We start from the raw sequence: 26,328 nt of genomic DNA on the forward strand, positions 1-26,328 counted from the left end.
TAAAGTAGTTACCATATTTCAGGGTTTAATTATGTTTCATAGATAAGTTTCATAGATAAGCATGTTGAAAGGGAAGCACAGAAGTTTTGGGATCTGGATGAAAAAGAATTTTTAAAACGCCAGTGTTGCCTAGCTGACAGAGAGTTTGATATGAAACAGTTATCTCTGCCTTCTCCTCATTGCATGGCCATGATCAAGTTATTATCTCTGTCCTCCATTCCCCATCAATAAAAAGGGTTACTGGACATATTCATGGAGGAAAGGGGTATTCATGGCTATTAGTTAGAATGGATACTAGTCATGCTGCATACCTATTCTCTCTAGTATCAGAGGAGCATGCCTATTATTTTGGGTGCGGTGGAACACAGGCAGGATGGTGCTGCTGCAATCGTCTTGTTTGTGGCTTCCTAGAGGCACCTAATTGGCCACTGTGTGAACAGACTGCTGGACTTGATGGGCCTTGGTCTGATCCAGCAGGGCCTTTCTTATGTTCTTATGTTAGGGTTCTTGTAGGGCAGCCACAAGAAACCTATAAAGTACTTTGCAAATTAAAAAAAAATACTGTGTACATATTAAAAAATAATAGCAAGTTTTAAACACTGTTTCAAATATCCCCATCCTATCCCAATATAGCCCTCGAGGCTATATTCACACATAGGTCAGATTTCAACACATTTTCATTACTAGGATGTCAAGCAAAACAGAGCAAGCCTAGATAAGGTCCAGGAATTCTCATAGACAAGCTAATTCATATGATTTTGTGGTGTGTGAAAGATTTTGGGGGGGGGTCTTTTAAATTGCCATAACCTCCGAGCCAAAGTGATGTTACTTCTAAGATTCTACTGTAATGAACATTGTCAGAATCACTGTTTCTCTTTAATGCGTAAAACCCTGTAATAAATAATACCCTACCTTTGAACCCCACTGAAACTTATATACTGACCTGTTCAATTTGCTGGGCTGGGCGTTAGAACCTGTAATGAAATCATTTTCGATAGTATGTCTCTGTAACCAGATTTTTGAAAGCCTTGAATGCTTACGCTGCCTTGCTTGCTTTTACTTTGAAGGTGACGGCTGAGTTAGATGCCTGGAATGAGGACTTGCTAAGGCAAATGAATGATTTCAATACTGAGGACCTGACTCTGGCAGAGCAGCGTCTGCAGCGGCACACTGAACGGAAGCTGGCTATGAACAACATGACCTTTGAGGTCATCCAGCAAGGACAAGATTTGCACCAGTACATCATGGAAGTCCAGGCCTCAGGTAGGCTAGACAGTGGTGGCTGGCTAATTCTGCAGTACGCAAATGTAATATGAGCAGAGAAGTTACTGTGGCAGGAATCTGCACTTGTAATGCTGGAAAGATAAAAGGCTCAGGGTAATGCCATCCTAAGCAGAGCGGCACCCTGCTACATCAGTTGTAGTCAGTAAACTTAGAAGGGAGCAACTCTGTTTAGGGCGGCACTGTGCATGCAGGGTTATTTATTGTTTGTTTATTTGTTACGGCCAAATTTCTAGCCCACCCTCCCCAGTCAAAGCCAGGCTTGAGGCGGGTAACAACAATAAAATCACATTTTCCAATATAAATATAAGTAAAACATTTAAAATGATGACAACTAACAATCATTCAGAACTATTAAAACCAAAGGTGGTGCACAATTTCATATAGCACTCACTGAGGGCAGCAGACAGGCAGGGCTCCTGAAGTCCAAGCAAAAGCATGGTCCATGGAAGAAAAGGAAGAGGAGGGGGGTAGGGAGGCCAGCACAGATGACACCTGTGGCTGTCCTCAGTTGTAGGCCTGGCGGAATAGCGCTGTCTTACAGGCCCTGTGGAACTCTTTAAGGTCCTGCAGTGCCTTGTTGTTATTAGGAAGAGCATTTCACCAGGCTAAAAAAGCCCTGGCTCCTGTTGAGGACAGCCGCACACTCTTAGGGCCAGGAACCACCAGCAAATTATTATCAGTAGAACATAACATCCTTCGGGGGGTATACCAGGAGAGGCGGTCCCGAAGGTTTGAGGTCACGGACCGTGTAAGGTCAAAACCAGCACCTTGAACCTGATCCGATACTCCAGCTGGAGCCAGTGCAGCTGACAAAGCACTGGCTGTATATGCTTTCGGGATGAGGTCCCCTTGAGGAGTCTCGATGCCTCATTCTGTACCAGCTGGAGCTTCCGGATCAGTCTCAAGGGCAGCCCTACGTAGAGCGAGTCACAGTAATCCAGCCTAGAGGTGACCATTTCATGGATCATCGTGGCTAGATCCAGACAGGAGAGGTAAGACATCTGCTGCCATGCCTGGCGGAGGTGGGAAAAAGCCACCTTGACTATGGCTGTGACCTGAGCCTCCATAGATAGGGAGGCAACCAGGATCACACCCTGACTCTTGATGGTAGGGGCAGATATTAATTGCACACCATCAAGAGTCAGGAACCGGCACTCCGCCCCTAAGCTTCCCCGACCAAGCCACATGACCTCCACCTTCACTGGATTCAGTTTCAGTTGGCTTTTCTTCAACTACCCAGTCACAGCATCCAGGCACCAGGTCAGTGTGTCCAGGGTTGAATATCTGACTTTGTACCCACTCATGGGCCTTCCTAAATCACATTAACACATTAACAGTCTTATATTGAGCCACCATTGGCCTGTCAAAGTCAGCATTTTCTACTCTGATTGGCAGAGTCTCACCAGGTTCTCATTTAGAGGTCCTTCTCATCATCGACTACCTGATCCTTTTAACATCTTTCTGTATACAAAGGGGATGGCCTGCTGCGGAGCCATGGCCCCTCACTAAGAGTCAGGTGACCCTGTAATAAATAATGCCCTACTATTCTAGGTTTCTAGAGGGGTAAGAAAAACAAGTTGTACCTATGAGCAATGAGAGTGCAACAAAGGAGGTTCAACCTATTTATCCCATCCTAGCTATCCAGCAGACAAAGCTGTTCGGTAGGGGTTGCTCCCAAAACATGCACAGGATTGCTTTCTCTAAATGAAATTGGATGGAACAGCTCCATGTGGACTTAACACACTTTTTAATTTAATTTCTACTTCCAGTTCCATCATATCCTTGAGGCTCATATTGGCTTGCTTTCATATTTTATTTATTTACTTACTTACTTTATCTATAGCCTGCTTTTCTCGCTGAGTCTCAAGGCAGATTACACAGTTTAAGACAATGCAATAGAACCACAAAAATTAGAAATAATGCAACATTAGACATGAAAGGTGCTGAACTGGCCTAGAGGAGAGGTCAGGAAAGAGTTTCTTTTTTTAATCAGAGTTTTCCCATAACACACTCTCTCTCTCTCTCTCTCTCTCTCTCTCTCTCTCTCTCTCTCTCTCTCGTAGTGTAGTGTGTGGGGGGACACTACCCTGATTAATTAGGGGCTCTTAAAAAAACCACTCCTTCAATCTCAGTGTTCTTAAAAGGCAAGCAAATTCAAGATGGAAACAAGCGGAAGCCCTGACATCCTGGGCTGTGTCATCTTGCAAATTCCTGTGTGTAGCACAAAGAAGTGAAAATGAGTGCTTTATTATTTCTTGGCCCACAGAAAGCGACTTCTTCATTAACAAACAAGATGGAATGGCTCTTGAACTTCGTATTTAGAGCCTGGTAATCTAACCTCCCCTTTGGGAGCAAGGTTCATTCTAAATGCCAGGCATCACACACATTTGTTCTAATTAGCCTGCATATGGTGTTTTGTCCTCGGGACTTTTCCAGCATTTTGAGACTGCGTGACTACACTACACTTCTTTGATCTTGACTACATTCACAATTTTCAATCACACGCACACACACGGCTGGTGTATTTCTGATTGAGATAACTCATCAGTGGCAATCAGTAAAGGGCCTAGGATATCAAAGGGCAGACAGCACCCCTGTGATGAATGATTTGCCCTTTCTGTCTTGTCACATGTCGCACAGTTTTGTGCTACATTGCTGGCATACACAATTACAAGCTGAGTCTTCTCAATTGTTAATTTGTAATAACAGAATAGCTTTTTTAAAAAACCAAAATGCTCCTTTGAATTTTTTTGTTTTGGAAAAATTCTCATGGACATTTACTGGGTGGCTTGATTTTTCTAAAACCTAAAGAAACACTGCTGGTTTTGAACATATAAATTATGGATTTCCTCCCCTGAAACACATGTTTATATACTGGAATTTTGTCCTTAATAGCTTGCAAATTGATTGAAAATGTTTACCATCTTGCCCAAAGATTCTAGTGGATTACACTTTCTTCATACCATCATTGTATCATATGAATGTTCCCCATTCCTACCTGGGGAACTCCCCCCAATCTGAGGACTTCTTTTAACTCTGCACTCAGTAAAGATTTCTCTTCACTACCTTGTACCGCTTCCTCCTTATCTACTTTTAATGCAGTTCCTCTTCTACACATCCCAGTATCTGTCCCATCTTTGCTGTTTCACAGCAGAACTTTCTCTCTTTTTTCCAGGTATGGCTAGCTCAAAAAAAGGAAGGAGGAACCAGGCTCCAAGACAGATCAGCCAGTTTTCTGAATGAATGGGCATGCCTGTATAAATTATTTCTTTGAGATTCTGAATGAATATAATAAATCAAACTTAATCATAAAACCTTTGGTTTTAGACACAGTGTTCCTATTGAAAATAATTGCAAAAATACTTCCATTGGAAGCAGGTGGCCCATGATCAATTGAATTTATTTTACAGTCAGAATCTGAAAATATCTCCCAACAGTCCAAGACTCAGTGCTGAAATTGTTTTCTGTTTATGTAGATAACACAATTACACTGACACTCACTTCAGTAGAGTTGCACCGGAATCACAATCAATTACTTTGTCTACGTTATCCTCTAGTGTTTTAACAGAATTAGGTGTAGCAATAATTCTGCTGATCCCCAATTCTAAAATATCTTTCTGATTTTAAGTCATTTACTTAGATCAGTGGTTCCCAACCGTTTTTTGACCAGGGACCACTAGGACTTTTTTGTTCAGTGCAGGGACCCCAAGGTTCAAAATAAAAATTCTGAAAATTTGAAAATAAACTTTAATCATAACTGTTAGTTAAACATTAAGCTTAGAATAATATTTGAATATATATATTTATAATAGAGAACTTTTAATCGAAAATATTAATTTATTATGGGTTTATAACTTTGTTTCGTGGACCTTAATTTAGTTCTCGCGGACCCCTGGGGGTCCACGGACCCCTGGTTGGGAACCAGTGACTTAGATAATGTATCCTTAGATAGGTGCAGGGGATGTGAAATGGGATTGTATAGGCTGATCTCATCAGAACTTGGAAACTAAGTAGGGTCGGTACTTAGAAGGAGACCACCAAGGAAGACTCTGCAGAGGAAGGCAATGGCAAACCACTTCTGCTTAATCACTTGCCTTGAAACCTTATGGGGTCGCCATAAGTTGGCTGGAACTTGATGGCACTTTACACACACATAGATAGGTACAAATATCATTTAAGAATGCATGGTAGCCTGAAGGGAGCCTATAGGCTACACATTGTTTATTTCTCCACTGCAGTCAAGACTTTCATTCTTGATCCTGAGCATACCATGTGTGTTAAGCACCATCAAGTTGCTTCTGACTCATGGTGATCCTATGAATCAATGTCCTTCACAACATCCTATTGTTCACAGCCTTGCTCAGGACTTGCAAACTGAGGGCTGTGGCTTCATCTCATGTTGGGTCTTTGCAGCCTTCCACTTTTTCTAGCATTATTGTCTTTTCCAGTGAGTCTTGTCTTCTCATAATGTGACCAAAATACGATAGCCTCAGCTTAGTCATTTTAGCCTCTAAGGAGAGTTCAGGCTTGATTTGATCTAGTTATCTTGTTGGGGGTCCGTGGTATCCATAAAACTCTCCTCCACATTTCAAAAGAATCTATTTTCTTACTGTCAGCTTTCTTCTTTGTCCAACTTTCACACCCATATGTAATCATGCAGAATCCTATGGCATGAATTAAGTTGATCTTGGTTGCCAGTGACACATCCTTACACTTAAGAATCTTATCCAGCTCCTTATGGCTAGCCTTCCCAGTCTCAATCTCCTTCTGATTTCTTGGTTGCAGTCTCACTTTTGGTTGAAGAGGGAGCCAAGGAATAAAAAGTCTTGAACAATTTCAGTTTCCTCATTGTCAACCTTAAAGTTGAGTAGTTCCCCAGTAGTCATTACTTTTGTCTTCTTGATGTTAGCTGTAGTCCTGCTTTGGTGCTTTCTGTTTTAAGTTTCACCAGTAGTCATTTCAAGTCAAAGAGCATACTATACAAATATATTAAAAAATGAACAGTCACACTGAATTTACAAATCTGGGTCCTGTGTATTCAGCAACAGGCTATGAAAATGGCAGTAAATCCATCTTTCAGCTTGTTATTTCAAAGTCCTTTCTTATTTGGGGGTCAATCTTCTCCATTTTTCTTTTCTGTAATCTGATTACTTAGTGCAAAAGAATGATGTTGTTCTAATCCACATGACTCAATTGTTGTGAACTTCAGAGAGATTTAACCTGTGGTCTCTGTTTCATAAGATCAATCAAGTACAGGAAGTATGGAAGAGGTTTTTTGCTCCTTCTCTTTGATTAAAAAGCAATCCATATTCCTACATCCCAAGAAGATTGAAGAGGGCTATTGATTACAAAATGGTCAGTTCACATATTTGTAGGCATGACAGACAGTACCGAAAGATAAACTTTTTTTGTAACTACATAATGTTCAACTGACTCCAGCTGCAAAGAAAACATATGCTTTACTAGATTCTGGCAGCTAGAAAATTGACTTCTCAGTGCTTCACGGAGCACCTGTAAAGGTGAATGGGTTTGTCTGGGATAAATTACCAACAGAAAGAGTCAGATGGTTGTTACAGGTCACAGAATTTTTGCAGGGAACTTTTTGCTGTGCTGCAGCAGCATACATGTCTGCTATTCCATCTGAGGACATTAATTTCATTACAGGCATTGAACTGATCTGTGAAAAGGACATTGATTTAGCGACACAAGTGCAAGAGCTGCTGGAGTTCCTTCATGAGAAGCAGCAGGAGCTGGAGCTCAATGCTGATCAGACACACAAGCGGCTAGAACAGTGCCTTCAGCTCCGGCACCTGCAGGCAGAAGTCAAGCAGGTCAGGTTTTTCACCACTGTCATTAAGTTGTTTTGTGTTTTCTTGAAGACATGCCTTGCCACACTCTGAGGGCTGTTAAACTCACTGTTTGCACCAGGCACAATCTGCAGACCTCTGAAGCTTTAATCTCCATCAGTGTAACTTGTACGAGTCTAACAATGCATGAAAAAGGAGAAGGTTTCCCATTGGGCAAATGGCACATTTAATATTCATGTGAGTTCTGATCACATTCCAAGAGGGATTGACCTCAGAGGTTTTAAAGCAGAGTATGTTTCTACTTCACAATAACTGAAAGCATTCCATGAATCACCACAGTCTCAGTAATGTATGTATGTAACAAGAGGCCCATGGCTCAGAGTGGTAAGCTGCAGTACTGCAGTCAAAGCTCTGCTCACAACCTGAATTCGAACCCAATGGAAATTGGTTTCAGGAAGCTGGCTCAAGGTTGACTCAGTCGTCCATCCTTCGAAGGTTGGTAAAATGAGTACCCAGCTTGCTGGAGGTCAAGTGTAGATGACTGAGGAAGGCAAAGGCAAAACACCTGGTAAACATAGTCTGCCTAGTAAACCTTGTGATGTGGCACCACCCCATGGGTCAGTAATGACCCGGTGCTTGCACAGGGGACTACCTTTATCTAATGTATGTATTCAGCACTCAAAGTGACAGCTTGCTACAGATTATTCTAGTTTGATTACATCATGTTTAACATCTCTATCTCTTTTCCCCACTGAGTGTGTTTAAATCTCACAAGCTTCACTTCTTGTATTACATCAGAATGTAAGAGCACAATAAGTTTCCAAGGAAAAATGATAGCCGTATCAACTTCTAACCAAAGTATATTCTAGTATGCATGAGAGACAGGGATAGACAGAGAGAGCATGTGAGACAGGGATATGATGAAATAGCATTGTTCATATAAATTGAGATGTAGAAATTAAGGAGAGGGAGGAGTTGTGATGAAGAAAATTATTAAAACGACAAGACAGATTCATGAAGGACAAATCTTGTAGCATAATAAGTATCAATAAAGCTTCTGTGTTTAGAGAGAGCATACACTGCTTATCAGATGATGAGGGCAAAGAACTGTGGATGATTATCTCCTGATGGTTTGCTCATGGTTGCAGCAGGAAATAAATGCTTGACTAGGAGATCTGATCCAGCAAAGCAATCTTGTAATAAAGTTCCTTTGGGAGTGGGGATCCTAGGAACCAGAGCAAAAGAAACATGAAATTAGCTGATTAATCTTCCTGTACTTTTTTACTAATGACGTCTTGATAGTTAATCCAAGATATACTTGAGCTACTGCATATTCTTACTACATATTCATATCTGATGAAGAAATCTTTGACTCTCGAAACTTATACCTGAAAATCTTGGTGGTCTCAAAGGTGCTCCTGGACTCCAGTCTAGCTCTTCTACTGCCGACCAGCACAGCTACCCTCCTGAAACTACATATTCCTTCTCCTTCATGTTATTTTCAAGAGCATTTTTGTTTTTATTTAGAGGTATGTTTCTTAATTTGTAAGGGCACACTCCCATAGAACCGGGGTGTGCCGATTTCCCCCCCCCAGGTTCAGTTCAGTAGTAAAACCAAAATAGCCAAGGCTGTAGAGAGAGACTGTGCATTATCAGTTCCAAAGAGGCAGCCACATTAGTCTGTTGCAGCAAAAATAAACAGAAGTCTTCCAGAACCTTAAAAACCAAAAGTTTTATTCCAACATAATTGTTCATAGACTACAGCCTTCTAGTCCACAAAAGCTTATGCTGGAATAAAATGTTGTTAGTCTTTAATGTGCCACAAGACTCCCGTTTGTTTCTGTGCATTGTCAGATTTGTGGTGCTGGTGCCGAACCTGTTACCTAAAACAGAGGCTGGCATCTTGGCAATCTCAAATTCAGTTGTTGTTTTCTTTTTCAAAAACAACAAGAATTGGCTTTTAGTCCTTTTTCTGTGCATAACATGTCGGAATGGACTATCTGGGAAGGCTGAGAAACCAGAAGGGGTCTTGAATGGGCTCATGGGATGCTGGGTTTTTAGTGTTGCTTGCAGCCCTTTGTATGTAGCAGCTTCTTCCCATGACCTCCATTTCATGTATTCTGCTCCCTACTTATGCAGCAACTTGTGATAGGTAAGGGACGGCTTTATAAGCCCTGCCTGCTTGCACAGAGAAATCTGAAGCATCTTAATTTTTATAACCTCTGCCTTATTGGTTGTGCAGAACTTTGAGAAATTCTTAATATTGGAAGTTGTATTGTTTTTATAGTGCAAACAACATAGTTTGTTCTGTTCTGCCTAGTAGACTTCGTTCTGCTTCTGTTGTGAACAAACCCAGCCTAGCAGAACAATAATTTCAAAAGCACTGTTTAAGGGGAGGGGAGTGTCAAATGAACCCAGTTGCTATGAGAACTGTCCTCCTGGTTCACAGAATTGCTAATAACTCGTCTGTAGTGTTCTTCAGCGGTACACGGTATGGAACACTATGTTACTGGTAAAAATCTGTCTTTGAGAGCTAAGCAATTGCTAATGCTGAGTGAGAGTTAGAACAAGTTATCTTAATTTAAGTGTGTTTATAAATGGGTTCCGGAGTTGTCATGTATTCAAGGCCTAGCAAACATTACCATAAAATGTCCAGTGTTTCACTCCAAAGATATAGTAATATTGCATTTCAGTGCCCATATGGCACAATTATGTGTATCGCTCATCTTGAGTTGCTTATATGGATCAACTGGCCTGGCCGATTTGAAGACTCAAGAATATGAATTAGTTGGATCCATGCAGTGTTCAGGATGTTTTAGTCTGGTTATTTCACTGTTTGCTCTTTTAACCCTCACTTACAACACCACTGCTCAGCCACACAACTCTTCCATCAGATGACTTTCTCAGCATTGTTAGCTAAACATGTGAACTGGCTTGGCTCTTAAAATCATGAATGCAGGAACACAATGCACAAACTTTGAAATCTCTAGTTTTTACTTGTAAAAGTAAATGTTAACCATTGCATCAAAGAAAAAAGGGTGGAAGCCATGGGAATGCTAACTGCTAACTTTTCGGGAAATCTGAGGGACTACAGTTACAGTTTCCAGTAATGGGGGGAACAGCTCTGTAACTGGCCTGGTTCTTGGTTCCTGCCTAAAGCCTTGTGCATAATCTGGACTTCCTTATAAGTCTCAGCTCAAATGTCACAGTAAGACTTAGAGGTCCTGCAAAGGATTTGTACAATCTACACCTTCATTTTGTCTAGCCTTCCGGCTAGAGAAAACTATCAAAATTGCACTGATGTATCATGACTCTGATACTGAGCTTTTGAAGCAAACTGGCAACCTGTGAAACATTTTAATGCTGCAGTAATGTGATTTATGAGCACAGTGGCACAGAGTGGTAAGTTGCAGTACTGCAGTCAAAAGCTGTGCTCACGACCTGAGTTCGATCGTGGCCGAAGTCGGTTTCAGGTAGCCGGCTCAAGGTTGACTCAGCCTTCCATCCTTCCGAGGTCGGTCAAATGAGTACCCAGCTTGCTGGGGGTAAAGGGAAGATGACTGGGGAAGGCACTGGCAAACCACCCCGCAAAACAAAGCCTGCCTAGTAAACGCCATGATGTGACGTCACCCCATGGGTCAGTAATGACCTGGTGCTTGCACAGGGTACTACCTTTACCTATGTGTTCAGTGTGGTGCATTTTGAACCATTTCCCCAAGGAGCTCACAAAGGCACACACGGTTTGTTTGTTTTTAATTTGGTATATTATATTTATGCCCTGACCTGGATGGCCCAGGCTAGCCCAATCTCGTCAGATCTCAGAAGCTAAGCAGGGTTGGCCCTGTTTAGTATTTGGATGGGAGACCACCAAGGAATATCAGGGTTATTGTGCAGAAGAAGACACTGGCAATCCACCTCTGAATGCTTTTTGCCTTGAAAACCCTACTGGCTGCAACTTGACAGCAAAAAGAGAGAGCAGTCTTAGCACCTGTATGTAAACCGTGGCGCTTCTGGCAGTGCTAACTCATTTTCAACCTTTCCTTTCCCAATGGTTCTTATATGCTTAGCCATTCACAGCACATATGCATATACATTATTTCCTCTGTAACATTTCTTCAAAATTTTGGTCTTCTTTATGATAATTTTAAAAGATGCTGAATGAATCTTGTTCTTTCCAAAGCATGCTTCCAACATCTCAAACTTATGCCTTTGAATAATCTATGCCCCAAATGTGTGCATGAATTTAAGAGTGAATTTCCCAAACAGCTTCAAGAAAGATGTTAACAGCTGTGGTTCATTAGATTTTCTTAAGCATTATTTTGAGGGACCGTCAGAGCCTTCCTCACTCAGAGGTCTTTCAGCAAGCCCATGGCAAGAACTCATGTTATATGTTCAGCTGAATATTTTAAAAAGTCAATTGCTTATTAACCTGTGAATTATTGCAGGTCTAGCTTTCCCTGGAAAGAGCAGGATTTAAATATATCTGTTCCCTGTCATAAAGTGGCTGGACTTGGCTTCCCGTGGGATGCATCATAATCAGAATCACTTAGTGAAATTGGAATCTATATTGATTTTGGCTTGTCGTTCCCTTCCAGTCCAGGTCCAAATGTACTTCACTTTCACTTTGGAGCATCTGAGACGATGGATGGTCTCATGCTCATTACCAAATTGCTGTTGCTCTCAGGAGCAGAGGAAGAGTGGGCTACCACCAGTACTGGTGCTAACACAACTTTTGCTGATGCAGTACAAAATCTGAGTTCTAGAATGCCTACACATATGGTTGCATTTTAACATAATGGAGCTTGGAAAACCTGGACATTGTTTTTCTTCCCCTGTCTCATTTAAGGAGGGTTTCTGTTTTCAGCTGTACACATGATAAGCTTGAATGTCAAGGAAATTAGCTGAAATTTGGAACAACTGGAGATGAAGAATATGTGATACTGTGTGGGGCTCTCCCAACTAACTCTCTGTATAAAATGAATTAAGGATTTCCTCATTGCTTTATTCTTGATGATGTATCTTTGACTACAGGTATTGTAAAGTCTTGTCCAAGTAACTGCAAGGCTTCTCATTTTTCTCAGAGGAAATGATACTAGCAAGAGATTATTCCATGTAGTTTTTCTTAATAATGGTTCATTCTTTGGTTCGTGAGGTGTGATCCTGCAATGTTGTTTTGTAATTTACTTTATTCAGCTCCTCACAATAGCTTTGATTAATATCAAGGTTACTCAACTATTTTTGCAAAAAAGTAGGAGGTCCTGGACATGCATCTCCCATATCGCATGAAGTTTGTCCAAAGAGCCAATTAAAATGATTTGAAAATAATGTCACGAAGTTGTAGAAATCTACAGTGTTAAAGGAGAGATCATACCACAAAACAACAACAAAAACTCTGAATGCATTAAATTGTCAAATTCTGAGATCAGTCTTGCCCCTCTGAAACTCTTGGCAATTTGGAGGGTAATTTGACCTTTCAGTTCAGTTTCATTGAAGCTCTGATGGGTTGAGAGAAAGTCAGAAGCAAAATCAGTTATTGTAGCTAAGGTAACTATGGTTCTAGGAAACCAGCTTTATGCAGAAATGGTTCTATCTGCAGAAAATGGCTTGGCTTTAAGAGCATTCCACAACAATATTCTGTTTTTCATGAGTAATGGAAATAATTATTAGGTGCTTTGCAAGGAGTCCTAGGCTCTACTTAAATCCTGAAATATTTGATGTCTGCTTTTCTGAAAACCGATAAAAATCTTCAATTTGTAGGAAATGTCTGCATAAAGGTTATTGCTTATTGTTTGCTTGTCTGCGAATTTTGAGATAATAACCTTATCCATTGTTTAATTGAAAGTGGTAATCAGAGAAGTGTCGGGGGGGCTGCATTTTGTTTAAAAGATGTTAAACGCCATATAAACATATGTCAGTTGGCAAGCATGTCTTGTGCTGCAGCTACCTATAATATATGTAAATAAATACTGATCTCCAGCTGCTTCCCAGTTCTCAAGTTAATGGGGTTACTGCTAAAAGAGCTTTTGAAGTTATTGCTTTGTTACCTAGGCTGTTATGCATCGTGTATTCAAAGAAGTGCTTGATATGCAAATCACATATTTACAGGAAAAAATTAACTAGAAGCTAAAACATTTCAGTGTTAGAATGGAACATTCCTATTCATGTTGTTGAACTTTTGCAGCTGTCTTTTCCTTGAACAGCAATGGCTGACTGTGAATGCAGCCCTATAGTTGAAGAAAGATTATGGACTTTTTTCGGCGTATGGTGCAGGTACGCATCGACTTCTCATAAAATGTAACACCCTGACAATGCTAAAAAAAACACCACCCTAAAAACGCTCTGAGTAGAGCTAAGTTACTGTAGGCTAACTTAGCATCTTGAAAAGGATGCTTAGTTATACTCCTCATCAGTTATAGGACGTCCAAGAGACACTGATACCATGCAAGAAAATTATTGATAAGAGGAAGAAGAGGGATGCCATTTCTGTTTAAGAAAATAACAGCTTTTGCAAAAAGGGTGCTGGAAAGGAGACCCTGACCATTCCAATGGCACGGGCATTGGCCTCTTTGCTGTTGTCGGTGGCCCCCTTCTGCAAACAAATTCATTAGAACCTTAGAACTGTAGGGGGAAGGAAAACTCATGCTAGTGCTATTCTGTAACTGCTTGCGCAAGAGTGTCTGCCATGCTATAATGATATTTAAATTTATGATAATTATGCTATAATAATATTCATACAATTATTTATAATGTCAGTCCATCTGATACAGTGCAGTTTTCAGCAGTTAATGTCTGATACAGAAAGGGTTGCCAGTAAAGTAGAATGTTACTGCCTCAGAACAAGTGTATGTAAATCCTCCCCCACCCAAAAAAGTATGTGTTTGATGCCTTTGCTGTTAGCATGCATGCTGTTTCTAAACAAAGATATATTCCAAATTTATGAGTAGCCTTTCACTTAGGAGTATCTTCAGGGCACTCAGGCTGTATTCAGAAGTATTCTGTACTTAGGTCCATTTTTTTTAAAGGTGAGTTCCCTTCACAAAGGAAGGTGTACTCAGTGAACATACTCAGAAGTAAAAAGGTTTTGGTGTCAGAATCTTTGACATTCTGGGAGATTGAGATGAAAATGCTTGAAGCAGTAATACCATAATAAAGGGTTAATTAACTCTTCTTCTAAATCTGCCTTCCAAACTCACAGCAGTATTTGCAATTTGGATAGAATTCCCTGCCCCATGTGGTTTAAAGGAACTGGAAATATGAATCATCAGATTGGGCCTCATTACCTTGTTACACATTCCATAGGAATATGTGCTCAGTTGTTCCATTCCTTACTGTGCTTATGGCAATTAATATAATGTATGGACTTTGATAGAGTATCCCAAAAGGAATGAGTAAAGGTAAAAAAGATAAATAGGGTTGCAAGCACCAGGGTAATACTTACTCCTTTGTGTTTCAGCAAATCCTTAAGTAGATTACTATAACACAGCTAGCAGAAAAGCACATTAGCAATTACCATCAATGAGCCATCAAAGAGTCACATTTATTTACAACCCTGGCATGAGGCTTGCAGCTCAGAGAGGTTCACAGCTTACCCATTCCTCTGGCAGCCACTCTTTCAAGGTGGAATGGGGCTGCCAACCTCTGGGTGGTGGCTGGAGATCTCCTGGGATTACAACTGATCTTCAGATGACAGAGATCAGTTCAGCAGGAGAAAATGGCCGCTTTGGAAGGGGGACTCTATTTCAGACCCTGCCCTCCTCAGGCTCCACCCACATGAGTGAATTTTTCAATAAAATCAATGGAGTGTTTAAGTGTTTGTTATTAAAATAAAGCTATTTTAGTGATAGAATCATAAGCCAATGGGTTCAAGTGTTTAATATTGACCTTAGAATATTCTCTAATACCCTTTTCATATGGCCTCAAAATGTCCCTGTAATTGGTCAGATTTCAAAATTTTCTCGGAGACTTACAGCACCCAAACCTCCAGGTGTATGGGCTCATTGAGCTCACCAGAATCTATTCATAGCCTACATTTTGGCAGCTGGATCCTCGAATCCTTCAATGGCGCACTGCTTAATAGTTCTATAGCTCAGCCCTTAGGCTAGACTAGAGCCAATCGGAACCATAAAAAGACATCTGAATTCTCAATTCAGGCTGTACTCGTCTCGCTTGTTCATTTTAACACCAAACATCAGATTTTCACCTCTTTATCCTAACGAGCCCCCTCTGATGACCTTCTACCTCTCTATTAGAGAATGAACCAATGCATCTGCCATAGAACAACCTCACTGAAGAAGATAACAGTGGTTACCCAGACCTCGCTGGTGGGAAGGGGCTCACTGTATGGCCCATTTTCAAGGACTCCACCCCACCACCCAGTTCTCCGCCATTTGGGCCTCTAGGTCCTTGCAAGGGTAGCAAGGCCCTTTGGACCTTGTTGGATGATGCCCTGTTGTTGCTGGTTGCAAAGGGGTCTCCATAACAGTTCAAGCTTCAAGGTCCCAAAAATGTAAGTCCACCACTGGCCGTAAGTCAGCTGTGACTTGACGGGGGGGAATGCATAAATGTGTGTAAAAAGATTCCAATGTTATTTCCTTCTCCTTCTGTGTCTCTGGGGAACAATTATGAGTAGAGAAAAAAGGTGGGGGGAGCTCTACTAATTTTCCTAACCACCATTTTCCTGCTTAGATCTATCTAGTAGCCTCCCTTGTCTTTGAGGTTCAAAATGAGTATTTACCCAAGTTTTGAACTCTGGGGGAGGGCACATGTATGATCATTTTAAGGAGACAATTTGGAAGCTAGAAAAGGGTTAAACACACACACATACTTATAGCTCCCCCTCTCAAAATAATTTCTCTAAAAGCTATTTTAAAAAAAGAAATTTATTTAGTTTGATGGAAAGCCGCAGTCCAGTCTGCAGATTATCAGAGTGTTAACTGTGGAAGAGTTATTGCACTGGTGTAATTAGGACAGACCTGTGGTCTTCAGCCTTTCCAGACCTGGGACCCACTGAGCTGCAAGTACATGGAATCAGAGTCATATGACAGGAAGAGGGGGAGCCAGATTTATGACCTCAAGGCTAATAAAGGCCAGGAATGTGCTTTCTATCTACTCCGTAATATTGCCCAGTTCAATTCCTTTTCTTAGTGTACCATCAACACATAATCTCTTTGCTAATATAAGCGAGGTAAGCAGTATACCAGTTTTCTCTCACTCTTTGCTTTACAAGAGGCCCATGAGTTCTGATCAGTGGTGGATGCAAAACTGAATAGCAGCTAGGTTTTACATTTTCAAAGTGAGAGCAGTCATTGGTGCTGTATGCCAGTAGCCTTTGGGGCAATCTGAAAAAAAAATTATACCCTCCTCTGCGCCATCTGTTTAAATCTGCAGACTTTGGGTTTATTTATTTATTGAAACATTTAGATCCTGCTTTTCTCCCCAGTGGAGACCCAAAGCAACTTATACATTGTTTACCCATATTCCACTTTATCCCAACAGCAACAACCCTGTGAAGTAGGTTAGGATGAAAGAGTGATTGGCCTAAGGTCACCCAGTGTGTGACAGAGTTGGGATTCAAATCTTGGCCTCCCAGAGCCAATCCAACACTCTAACCACTATATCACATTCTCCATTATGACCCACAACATATTTTATTCCCCACACACAATCACACAACATTGTTTGTAGTTTTGCTTAACATACAGCCTGAGAAATCAGTTCTGGTGAACTCAAAAGCTTGCTTACTAGGCATGAGACCATAACTATGTGCGTAAGTGCCGGCAAGTCACAACCAATTTATAGCAACCCTAGCAAGTGAGAAGCTGATGCAATTTGCCATTGCCATCCTCTGCAGTTGTCTTCTTTGGTGGTCTCTGATTTAAGTACCGACCTTGCGTAGCTCCCAAGATTTGACAAAATTGGGCTATACCATCTGCCTTCCCTCTTGAGAACATAACTACTTTCTGACAAAGTGTATCAGTGACTGAAAAGTGCTCAAAATAAGAAGCAGTTGATCCTAATAGAAGTATTACCCTACTATTGCTTTTTGATCCATTTTTTTTATCATAGATCCATCATGGTTACCTGTAATTTCCACCCCTGAATGCTTGAGTACATCTAATGACTTCTGCAGCTTTATTCACAGTGTTGGCACGGTGGTTTAAGCTATCTGTGATAATTTACTGTAATCCTTCTCTCTGAGTTATTTAAACTTCTTGTCTGCTTAAGTCAGTAACATGCCAGACAGTTGTATCTGATAGAAGCTGGTGGTGCAGAAAAGGTATTGATCGCAGAGTAGTTGGCAATTAGACACACTATCACATATACTTGTTTTCGATTCATTGTGCTGGCTGCAGTTTCTTATATTATGCAGCAGCAGTGCTGGAGGTTGTTATCATTCGTATTTATTTTTAAATGAATCTGCATGGGAGGGCTACATTAAAAGATGCTGTTAGATGGGTATGCAAGGAGAGAGACTTACAGTGCCAAAGAAGCAATAGGCTCACTGTTGGGTGAAAATAAAGAAACTCAGACAGAGGACAGAGAGAAAACGGAAAGGCTCAATGTCTATTTTGCCTCAATTTTTCCCTGAAGAAGATATGGTAGTAGGCAAGGCACAACATCCAGAGAGGTTGTTAAGAAGCACCTGGCTGCATTAGATGAGTACACATCCCCTAGGCCAGATGTTATGCACCCAAGAGTGCTCAAAGAACTTTCTAGAGTGCTTGCAGAGCCTTTGTCTATCATCTTCCAGACCTCTTGGAGGACAGAAGATGTGCCACAAGACTGGAAGAGGGCAAATGTTATCCAAATTTTCAAAAAAGGGAGGGATGGTCCAGAAAACTACAGGCCAGTCAGTGTGACCTCTGTCCAAGGGAAGATACTGGAACAGATTTTAAAGGATCAATCTGCAATAATCTGAAGGATAACTTGGTGATCTGGGGAAAGTCAACACATATGTGTCCCCAATAGGTCCTGCCAAACCAACCTTATTTTCTTCTTTGACTGAATTATGAGTTTACTGGATCAAAGGAACACTGTCTATGTTGTTTACCTTGATTTCAGTACAGCTTTTGTCAGGGTTCCCCATTATGTTCTGATGGGTAAACTGGAGGACTGTGGAGTGGACTCTAGGATAGTTAGGTGGATAGGGAACTGGTAGGAGAACCACACTCAAAGAGTGGCTGTCAATGACATTTCATCTGATTGGAAGGAGGTGTCTAGTGAGGTGCCACAGAGCTCTGTTCTGGGACCAGTACTTTTCAATATTTTTATAAATGATCTGAGTGAGGGTGTGGAGGGACTACTCATTAAATCTACAAATGACACCAAATTGGGAGGCGCAGCGAACATAGCGGAAGATAGAGACAGAATTCAATGAGATCTGAACACACTGGTAAAGTGGGCGGATGCGAACAAGATGTAATTCAACAAGGACAAGTGCAGAGTTCTACATCTGGGTAACAACAGTGAGAAACACACATACTGGATGGGGGATACACTTCTGGGTAGCAGTGTGTATGAACAAGATCTTGGGGTATGGGTGGACTGTAAGCTAAATATGAGGAGCCAGTGTGATGCAGTGGCAAAAAAAAGGCTAATGCGATCTTGGGGTGTATCAACAGAGGCCTAACTTCCAAATCACAAGGTGTCATAGTCCCGTTGTACACAGCAATAATGTGTTTAAATTATGTGCAGAAAGATACTGGCCAGATATTAGGATTTTTTTTACAGCAAGAAAAGTGTGTGTGTGTGTGTGTGTGTGTGTGTGTGTGTGTGTGTGTGTGACAGAAATGCCAACCTGATTTGGACTGACAAGGACTTTTACATGGAAATATAATAAAATCAGAGAATGGCTTTACTTAGCTGCTTCTTTATTTCCAACAGTTTCAATCATCAACTGTCTTTGTGGTGAAGTTGCTGTATACCCATGTTCTCATTCATTTTCTGTGGGATTTTTTTTAAAATTAGCATTTTTAAAAAACTGAAGCAGTTTCTTAAGAATTTGCAAACGATAGCCCAGAATGCAATAAACATACTCTAGGGAATCACAGAAAATAAACCATGTTTTATAGCAGGGCTTTTCCTGCATATTGGCTGGAGGACCAGATGTGGAAAGTGTGGTCAAAATTTTGTGGTCACATTTTGTAAGTTTACGGTTGCAAATCTCCAGGTGGAGCCAGGAATTCTCCCAGAAATTTAACTGATCTCCAGGTGACCGAGATCAGTTTCCCTGGAGGAAAATTGCAGCTTCAGAGGACATCATATGGCACCTATGGTGTCATATTCCCATTGATTTTCCTTCTTCCCAAACTCTGTCCTCCCTATACATGATCCCCAAATCTCCAAGAATTTCCCAAGCTATCCTGATTGGTGTGTGAAAGCCCCTTTGTTTCCCCCCTTAGAATCTTTTAAAATATAATTCTCATGACAACAGTAGTCAGCGTGGTGTAGGCTTAAGAGCGGTGGTTTGTTTCTGACTCGGGATAACCACTGTGAATGCTGAGTGAAAGTGATATATGATGCACCAAGGAGGCAAATGATTTGTTAAAGACACTTTAATGAATCAAAGCTGCAACAGGGATGGGATTGTTGGGGACAGACTCTAGTTAGAATGCTGAACTGAAGCCATTGGGTTTCCTTTTCTTTATCCCTTAGAAGCTCCTTGATCCATTGATCTTGAGCAGCTTAATTTTAGATCTAATGTCTGAGGGATATAAGGACTGAAATAAATCTTGCCACTGACAATGTAGCCTTGGGATCCCTGTCACTTAATAAAAAAGCCATTATGTCAGACACAGAGGCATTAGATATATATGTTAAAAGGGGAGAGATGTAACCTGATCGAAGTTACTCATAAAAGTGGCATTCCAAGAGGGCATGAGCTAGTGAATCGATAGAGCCAGAAGAGCAAGGACAGGTCCTGTCTGGGTATGGTATATTCACAATTCTGCCCTGCATAACCATAGAGGGGTTAGCATTCAGTCGAGCTAAACAAAAGGCTCTAGAAAGATGAGGAGTTGTCAAATAATAAGTATAAGCAGGCAAACCACGTGGTGGTGGTATTCTGAAAAACTGAGATGAACAAACGCGGCGAGCACGAAAAGTAGTGCTGTTATAATCAAGCTGTTTAATGCGCTTTTTAATTTTGGCAAAGGCTTCAGTTTTCCCAAGCTCTAATATCATATCCTGCGAGAAGCCCAACAATGACAATTTGTCATCTAAGATTTTTTGCCATGAGGATTTAGAAGAGTCATGCTTCAAAGAAGCTATTGGGTTTCAAAGCCATAAAGCTCATGAACATTGGATCTTGCATTAAAGACTGACTATATCGCTTTGTGAAATGAATTCACCGGTTTCCATATAGTGGGGGGAAAAAACCTTAGCCTGTTGGCATTTTGAAAATTATGAAATGCCAAGTGCCACAGAAAATAAGTCCTGTGGAGCAGGCAAATGTATCTCAAAGTGTAAATATCTATCCTGGGAGCTTATATATTCCTCTTTAAGTTGCAATTTTTACTCATTAAGCAAAGGACAACATATGGCAAGCGGAAAATGTGTGGCACCAGAGGCATATTTATGTGACTCTGAGGCTCTGATTGAAAACCGCAGTTTTCAATTTAAAATATGAAGTAAATCCGTAGCCCTGACAGCTACAAAAGATGCTAAGCAGGTGACATCAAGAAAATAAATAAAAATATGTCTATCACTTGATTTCCAAATCCATGAGTTCATCATCCAAATATTAACATTTTCCAGGGGACAATTTGGATTTTATACATTTAACAGTAATAATTCAAGACTTGTGAGAAGGAGTAGAAGAGAAGTGTGATCTAAAACATAAGAACAGAAACCAATTCAAGACAGTTATGATCCTTTGCTTACAATATATTATGCTAAGATTTCCTGACAGAAGTTCCTGATAGTTTTGTCCATCTTTACCCTAAATGCCTAAAAGTATTGTGATGGGCTAATAGAATCATAGAGTTGGAAGGAACCTCCAGTTAGTTGATTTGAACCATCTCAGGGAGGAAAATTTACTGAAAGAGAATGGTGACTTTCTAAACATTGTACCCTCAAGTTCCACTTGTGTCGTATATATACAAATTGTACAGCTCTCTAGCCAAAAAGTAATTTTCTTGCTACTAATAGGTGCAACAAAATAGTCGGTAATGGCTTCCTTGCTTAGATGCTTCTCCTGCCATCCCTTAAATGTATTTGGTTGGCCACTACACAGGGTTGTTCTTTTCTGGCCATGGCTCTGGCCTTTTGGAACACTCTCCCTGAAGAAGTGAAGATGGCCCCCATATTGGCCTGGTTCTGTAAACATTATAAGGCCAGGTTTATTCAGATGAGCCATTGGTAGGGTTGCCAACCTCCAGGTGGTGGCTGGAGATCTCTTGTTAATACAACTGTTCTCCAGGCGACAGAGACCAGTTCCCCTGGAGAAAATGGCCACTTTTGCAGTTGGACTCTATGGCATTGAAGTCCCTCCCCTCTCCAAACCCTGCTCTCTTCAGGCTCCACCCCCAAAATCTCCATATATTTCCCAACCCGAAGCTGGCAATCCTAGCCATTGGTGGTGATATAGATTATGTAGGGCTAATGCTGTAGAGGGTGTGGGAGTGTTTTATTGATGTTATTGTTTGGATTCCCTTCTTGGTTTTTATTTTTCTGTTGCATGCTTAGTTGGCCTTTGTAAGTCACCTTGACTCACTGTTCTTTGTGGAAAATGCAAGAAATAAATATTTTAATAAACAAAATACATCTTGCTTTCATTTAAGGCAACATTCTGAAATGGGGTGTCCTTAGAATATACAGGTTGGATCCCACAGAGGATTTTTTTTTTTTTTTTGCCAATTCCCTGCACCACTGCAGTCCTCTGTTTTCCTCCTCATACTTTCTCTGGGGGTTCCCGTCCCCCAGGAGCAGCATTTCTGGAGACTTGGGGGGGAGGAGGAGGTGAAGAAGATTGGCTGACAGAAATCTCTTCCATCAACGGAAATGTCCTGTGGGATCCAAGAAGCTTCATTAAAGATGATTTATGCTTTATTATTAACAATTCATTTAAGAGAAGAAGTCATTCATAACAAGATCATTCCTGTGTGAAAAGGAAGGAAAAGTCCACATTTTCTCTCACAAGCATCATGTCCACTGTTCATACAAGAACAACTGGTAAGGAAAAGCCTGTTATCAGAAGCCTCCTGGCCATGGGTTGGCTAGCCTACATAGCAAGTGCCGCAAGTAGCACAAGCAGAAAGGGTTTTTGGAATTTATAGACAGGAAGAAGAGGTTTTTAGGCCTGGTTATGGCATGGAGGTAGGATTGAACACATGTCTTTCTCCTCTGCACTGCAGTTTGCTCTTCAGCCTAAAAGCCAGGCTTCAGGAAGGCAGAGGTGATTAAGGAAGCACTATACCATTTAATGTAACTGTTTTTTGACATTTGTCACAGGGAAATGCTTGTTGGGGTTTGTTGTTGCTTTTGTAAAAAAAAGGTGATTAAGGGGAAAATCAGAGATTTATAAAATTATACATGTTTTAGAGAAAGTGGGTAGAGAAAACTCTCTCTCTCCTAAAGTACTAGAATTTAAGGCATTCCAATGAAGCTAATGAGCAATGGATTCCAGACAGACAAAAGACAGAACGCAAAGTTAAACTGTGGAACTGATTGTCAGAGGATGCAGTGATGCCCACTGACTTTAAAAAAGAGGATTGGACAAATTCAACGTCAATGGATCCATCAATGGCTATTTGCCGCGAAGACTAAATGTAACCTCTGTGTTCAGAGACAGTATACCTCTGAATTCCAGTTGCTACCAGTTGATAACAGTGGGGAAGGATTTGCCCTCTGTTCCCCCTGCTTGTGGGCCTTCTCTGGAATATCTGTTGCCCACTGCTGAGAAACATGATGCTGGACTACATGTTTGAGCAGGGCTCTTCTTCTGTTCTTAATACTTTGGACTTGATTTGTGGTTGTATTGTAACCCATCTTTTTTCTTTCCTGATAGGTGCTTGGCTGGATTCGGAATGGAGAGTCAATGCTCAATGCCAGCCTTGTCAATGCGAGTTCCCTGTCAGAAGCTGAGCAGCTCCAGAGAGAGCATGAGCAGTTCCAACTGGCTATAGAGGTAAAAGCAGCAGCATATATGTGTTCTCCTTTGCCTACATACAAAAACAAAGATGAGGTCGCCTTCTGGGCAAATGTTATGAATAGTGATACAAAAAGGAAGGAAGGAAGGAAGGAAGGAAGGAAGGAAGGAAGGAAGGAAGGAAGGAAGGAAGGAAGGAAGGAAAAGCAACATTTTAGGATTCATGAAAAAGCTGCCCATTTTGAATAACCACCTTTGCCAATGGTTCAGCCAAATTAAAGTTCATGAAAATTTAATGTGAAGATAGGAATGTATAATTGTTTTCAGAATATGACACTCCATGACATGGCTGCACGTCCCTCTGTATTGAAGGGTTTTATGATTTGATGGTCCCCCACAGCTGGCAGAAGGGGGGGCATGGAGCTGTTCCTGATGGCAGCAGAGGACAGGACTCACAATAATGGGTTTAAATTGAGGGCAGAAAGGTACCGGCTGGATATCAGGAAAAACTTTTACAGTAAGAGTTGTTCGACAGTGGAATGAGCTACCTAGGGAGGTGGTGAGCTCCCCCTCACTGGCAGACTTTCAGCAGAGTCTGGACAAACACTTGTCAGGGATGCTCTAGGCTGATTCTGCCTTAAGCAGGGATTTGGTCTAGATGGCCATTATGGCCCCTTCCAATTCTATTATTCTATTCTATGAAGGCTCTGCTGTTGTTACAGCTCCGGCTTGCCTGTTTTTTTTGTGGAGGGACACATAGGTAAAGGGAGAGTTTAACAGAAAGATCTTTCAAAGCTTTGATTTGCTTTGGCTTGATTTACTGCAGCAGAGTAAAGGTTAAAGATTCAAACAGGCACTGTCTGTAGAATAAATCATGTAAGACCAAAAAAAAGCATGCAGTAAGCATGGACTTCTTCATGTTTTTTGTCAATACTAAATCTGCAGTTTTTATAGAGCACTGTTGTTATGAGTGCTCATCCCTGTGTTTTCAAAATAGCTTCAGAAATCAGCTATGTTTATTCACTCCATATCACAGGACTCCTGTTTATTTTTTAATTCAGTAAAATGATTGTTAAAAAACATGAAAACTCGTCTTGCGGCTCCCATATAAGTAATGCTGAGCCTAAACTGATATTGTTTGAATGTCCAGTTAAAAATGGTTCAAAGCCACTTTTAGTATATCACCTGTGAAAATGTCCTCATTGTGAAACCACAGAATTGTCGTTACTCCGCAATGCCTGATCTAGAGTAAAAGAGTGTTGTAGTGGACTTGCCTGGGACATCCTCCATCAGATCTTTTAAGGCAGAGTTACTTTTCTAGCGAGCACCAGAACCACAGCCACACGGGCGGCAATCAAATGTTAGGCTGTTAGGCAAGCCCTGAAGGGGAATGAGGAGTTCATCATCATCCAGCAGAGGAGATTTTCTGTCATTCGGCAGGCTCCACATCTTGGCGGCATTAACAGGCCCCTCTGTACAAGTAGGATGCATTGTTCTGTTAGCACAGCTTGCTGCACTCTGGAGATTCTTGTATTTGGTATTAACTAAGAGCCACACAGTGAGACGCCAGTTCTCATGCTCCCGAGGAGAGTGGGAAAGTTTGTTCAGAGGGGGAAATGCCAGGTTAAATACTGATGGTGTTGGAAGACTCAGCATGGTACTGGTAGATCTGCAAAAGCACACAGTGGATTAGGGGATGCCTAGTTGCTGATCTGGGGGTTTCTTTGCAAATCTTTTAACATCTGTTTTTTAAAAACAAGCTTCTCCAGAATCAGCTGGGCAGTCAACTGCAACCAGTGGTACCGGAGCATTTCTATTAATGCTGCTTCGCAGCCTTCATTTCACCCTCTTTTTCGGGGGTGGTCTTAGTGATTCTGTGGCCCTAGGCTAGGATTGCCAGGTCCCTCTTCGCCACCAGCAGGAGGTTTTTGGGGCGGAGCCTGAGGAGGGCGGGGTTTGGGGAGGGGAGGGACTTCGATGCCATAGGGTCCAATTGCTGAAGCAGCCATTTTCTCCAGGTGAACTGATCTCTATCAGCTGGAGATCAGTTGTAATAGCAGCGGATCTCCAGCTAGTACCTGGAGGTTGGCAACCGTACCCTGGGCAACAGTCCAGGATTTTGACTCACCCAGAATCAGTGGATGCGGTGGGTGGGGTGTCTTCAGGACAGCATCCGGCAATCAGCTGTAGGAGGGCCCTGCTCCCCAGCCTACAGCTGATTTTCCTGACACTGTGTGAGCCATGCCCCTCACCTCTGTAGTCACAACCATAGCAGAGGTGCAGCTGGCAGTCAGGGCAGCTCAGTGGCTGAAGGCCCCCCAGTGTGGGGGCCTGGGGATGCTGCCCCATAGCTAAAACCACGTATACTCTTCCTAAGCCTCTTCGTTTGTTTGCTGCATTCTTCGTATTGTCCTGTTTGATATATTACGTGAACAGGAGGTAATTTTCTGATTCAGGAGTTCCATTCTAAAAGTGGATGTGCTGCTGAGAACAATGGCTGGCACTGTGGTTCTTACTGGTTGCCATGCTCACAGTTCCCTTTCCTAAAATGGGAGTGCCATTGTCCTACCTTCCGAGATTGTTGTGAGCGAGAAAAACAAAGATTCAAAAGCACTGAGTATTTAGTTCAATGTTATGTGTTCCTTCTACTATGAAGCTGTGGTATTCAGTAAAAATGCTTGATGGAGAATCTGAATTGTGGGACGTTCTCTAAAACAAATGTTTCACTCTCTCATATTTTCATGCTCACACATATTCACTTCACCTCTTTTTACCATATGCCTGGCACATCTGTACAAATCTCTCTTTCCTCCCCTCATGCGCAGTCCCTCTTTCATGCCACTTCCTTGCAGAAGACGCACCAGAGTGCCCTGCAGGTTCAGCAGAAGGCAGAGGTGCTGCTGCAGGCTGGGCACTACGATGCCGACGCCATCAGAGAATGTGCAGAAAAGGTGGCAATGCACTGGCAGCAGCTCATGCTAAAGATGGAGGACCGGCTGAAGCTGGTTAATGCATCTGTGGCCTTTTATAAAACATCAGAGCAGGTGAGCTGAATCTCTTACCTCTACAGTGACATATTACCGTAGCATAGGGGGTGCTCCCCAACCTCGTTGAGCTTGTGGGCACTTTTGGAGACCAGATAGTGAGTGC

General features: G+C 41.6%; 1 protein-coding gene across 5 annotated transcripts in view; it reads left to right on the forward strand.

Moving 5' to 3' along the window:
• KALRN (kalirin RhoGEF kinase) overlaps positions 1 to 26,328 on the forward strand; it is a 381,465-nt gene that overhangs the window by 162,139 nt on the left and 192,998 nt on the right. For all 5 annotated transcript variants that reach the window (XM_056861631.1, XM_056861626.1, XM_056861625.1 and 2 more), the window contains exons 12-15: positions 1,068 to 1,263; positions 6,949 to 7,115; positions 23,098 to 23,217; positions 26,004 to 26,222. In XM_056861631.1, coding sequence (XP_056717609.1) covers positions 1,068 to 1,263; positions 6,949 to 7,115; positions 23,098 to 23,217; positions 26,004 to 26,222 — 702 coding nt within the window. The remainder of the gene's footprint in view (positions 1 to 1,067; positions 1,264 to 6,948; positions 7,116 to 23,097; positions 23,218 to 26,003; positions 26,223 to 26,328) is intronic.

Source organism: Euleptes europaea, chromosome 15 (genome assembly GCF_029931775.1).
Source record: "Euleptes europaea isolate rEulEur1 chromosome 15, rEulEur1.hap1, whole genome shotgun sequence".
Lineage (NCBI taxonomy): Eukaryota > Metazoa > Chordata > Lepidosauria > Squamata > Sphaerodactylidae > Euleptes > Euleptes europaea.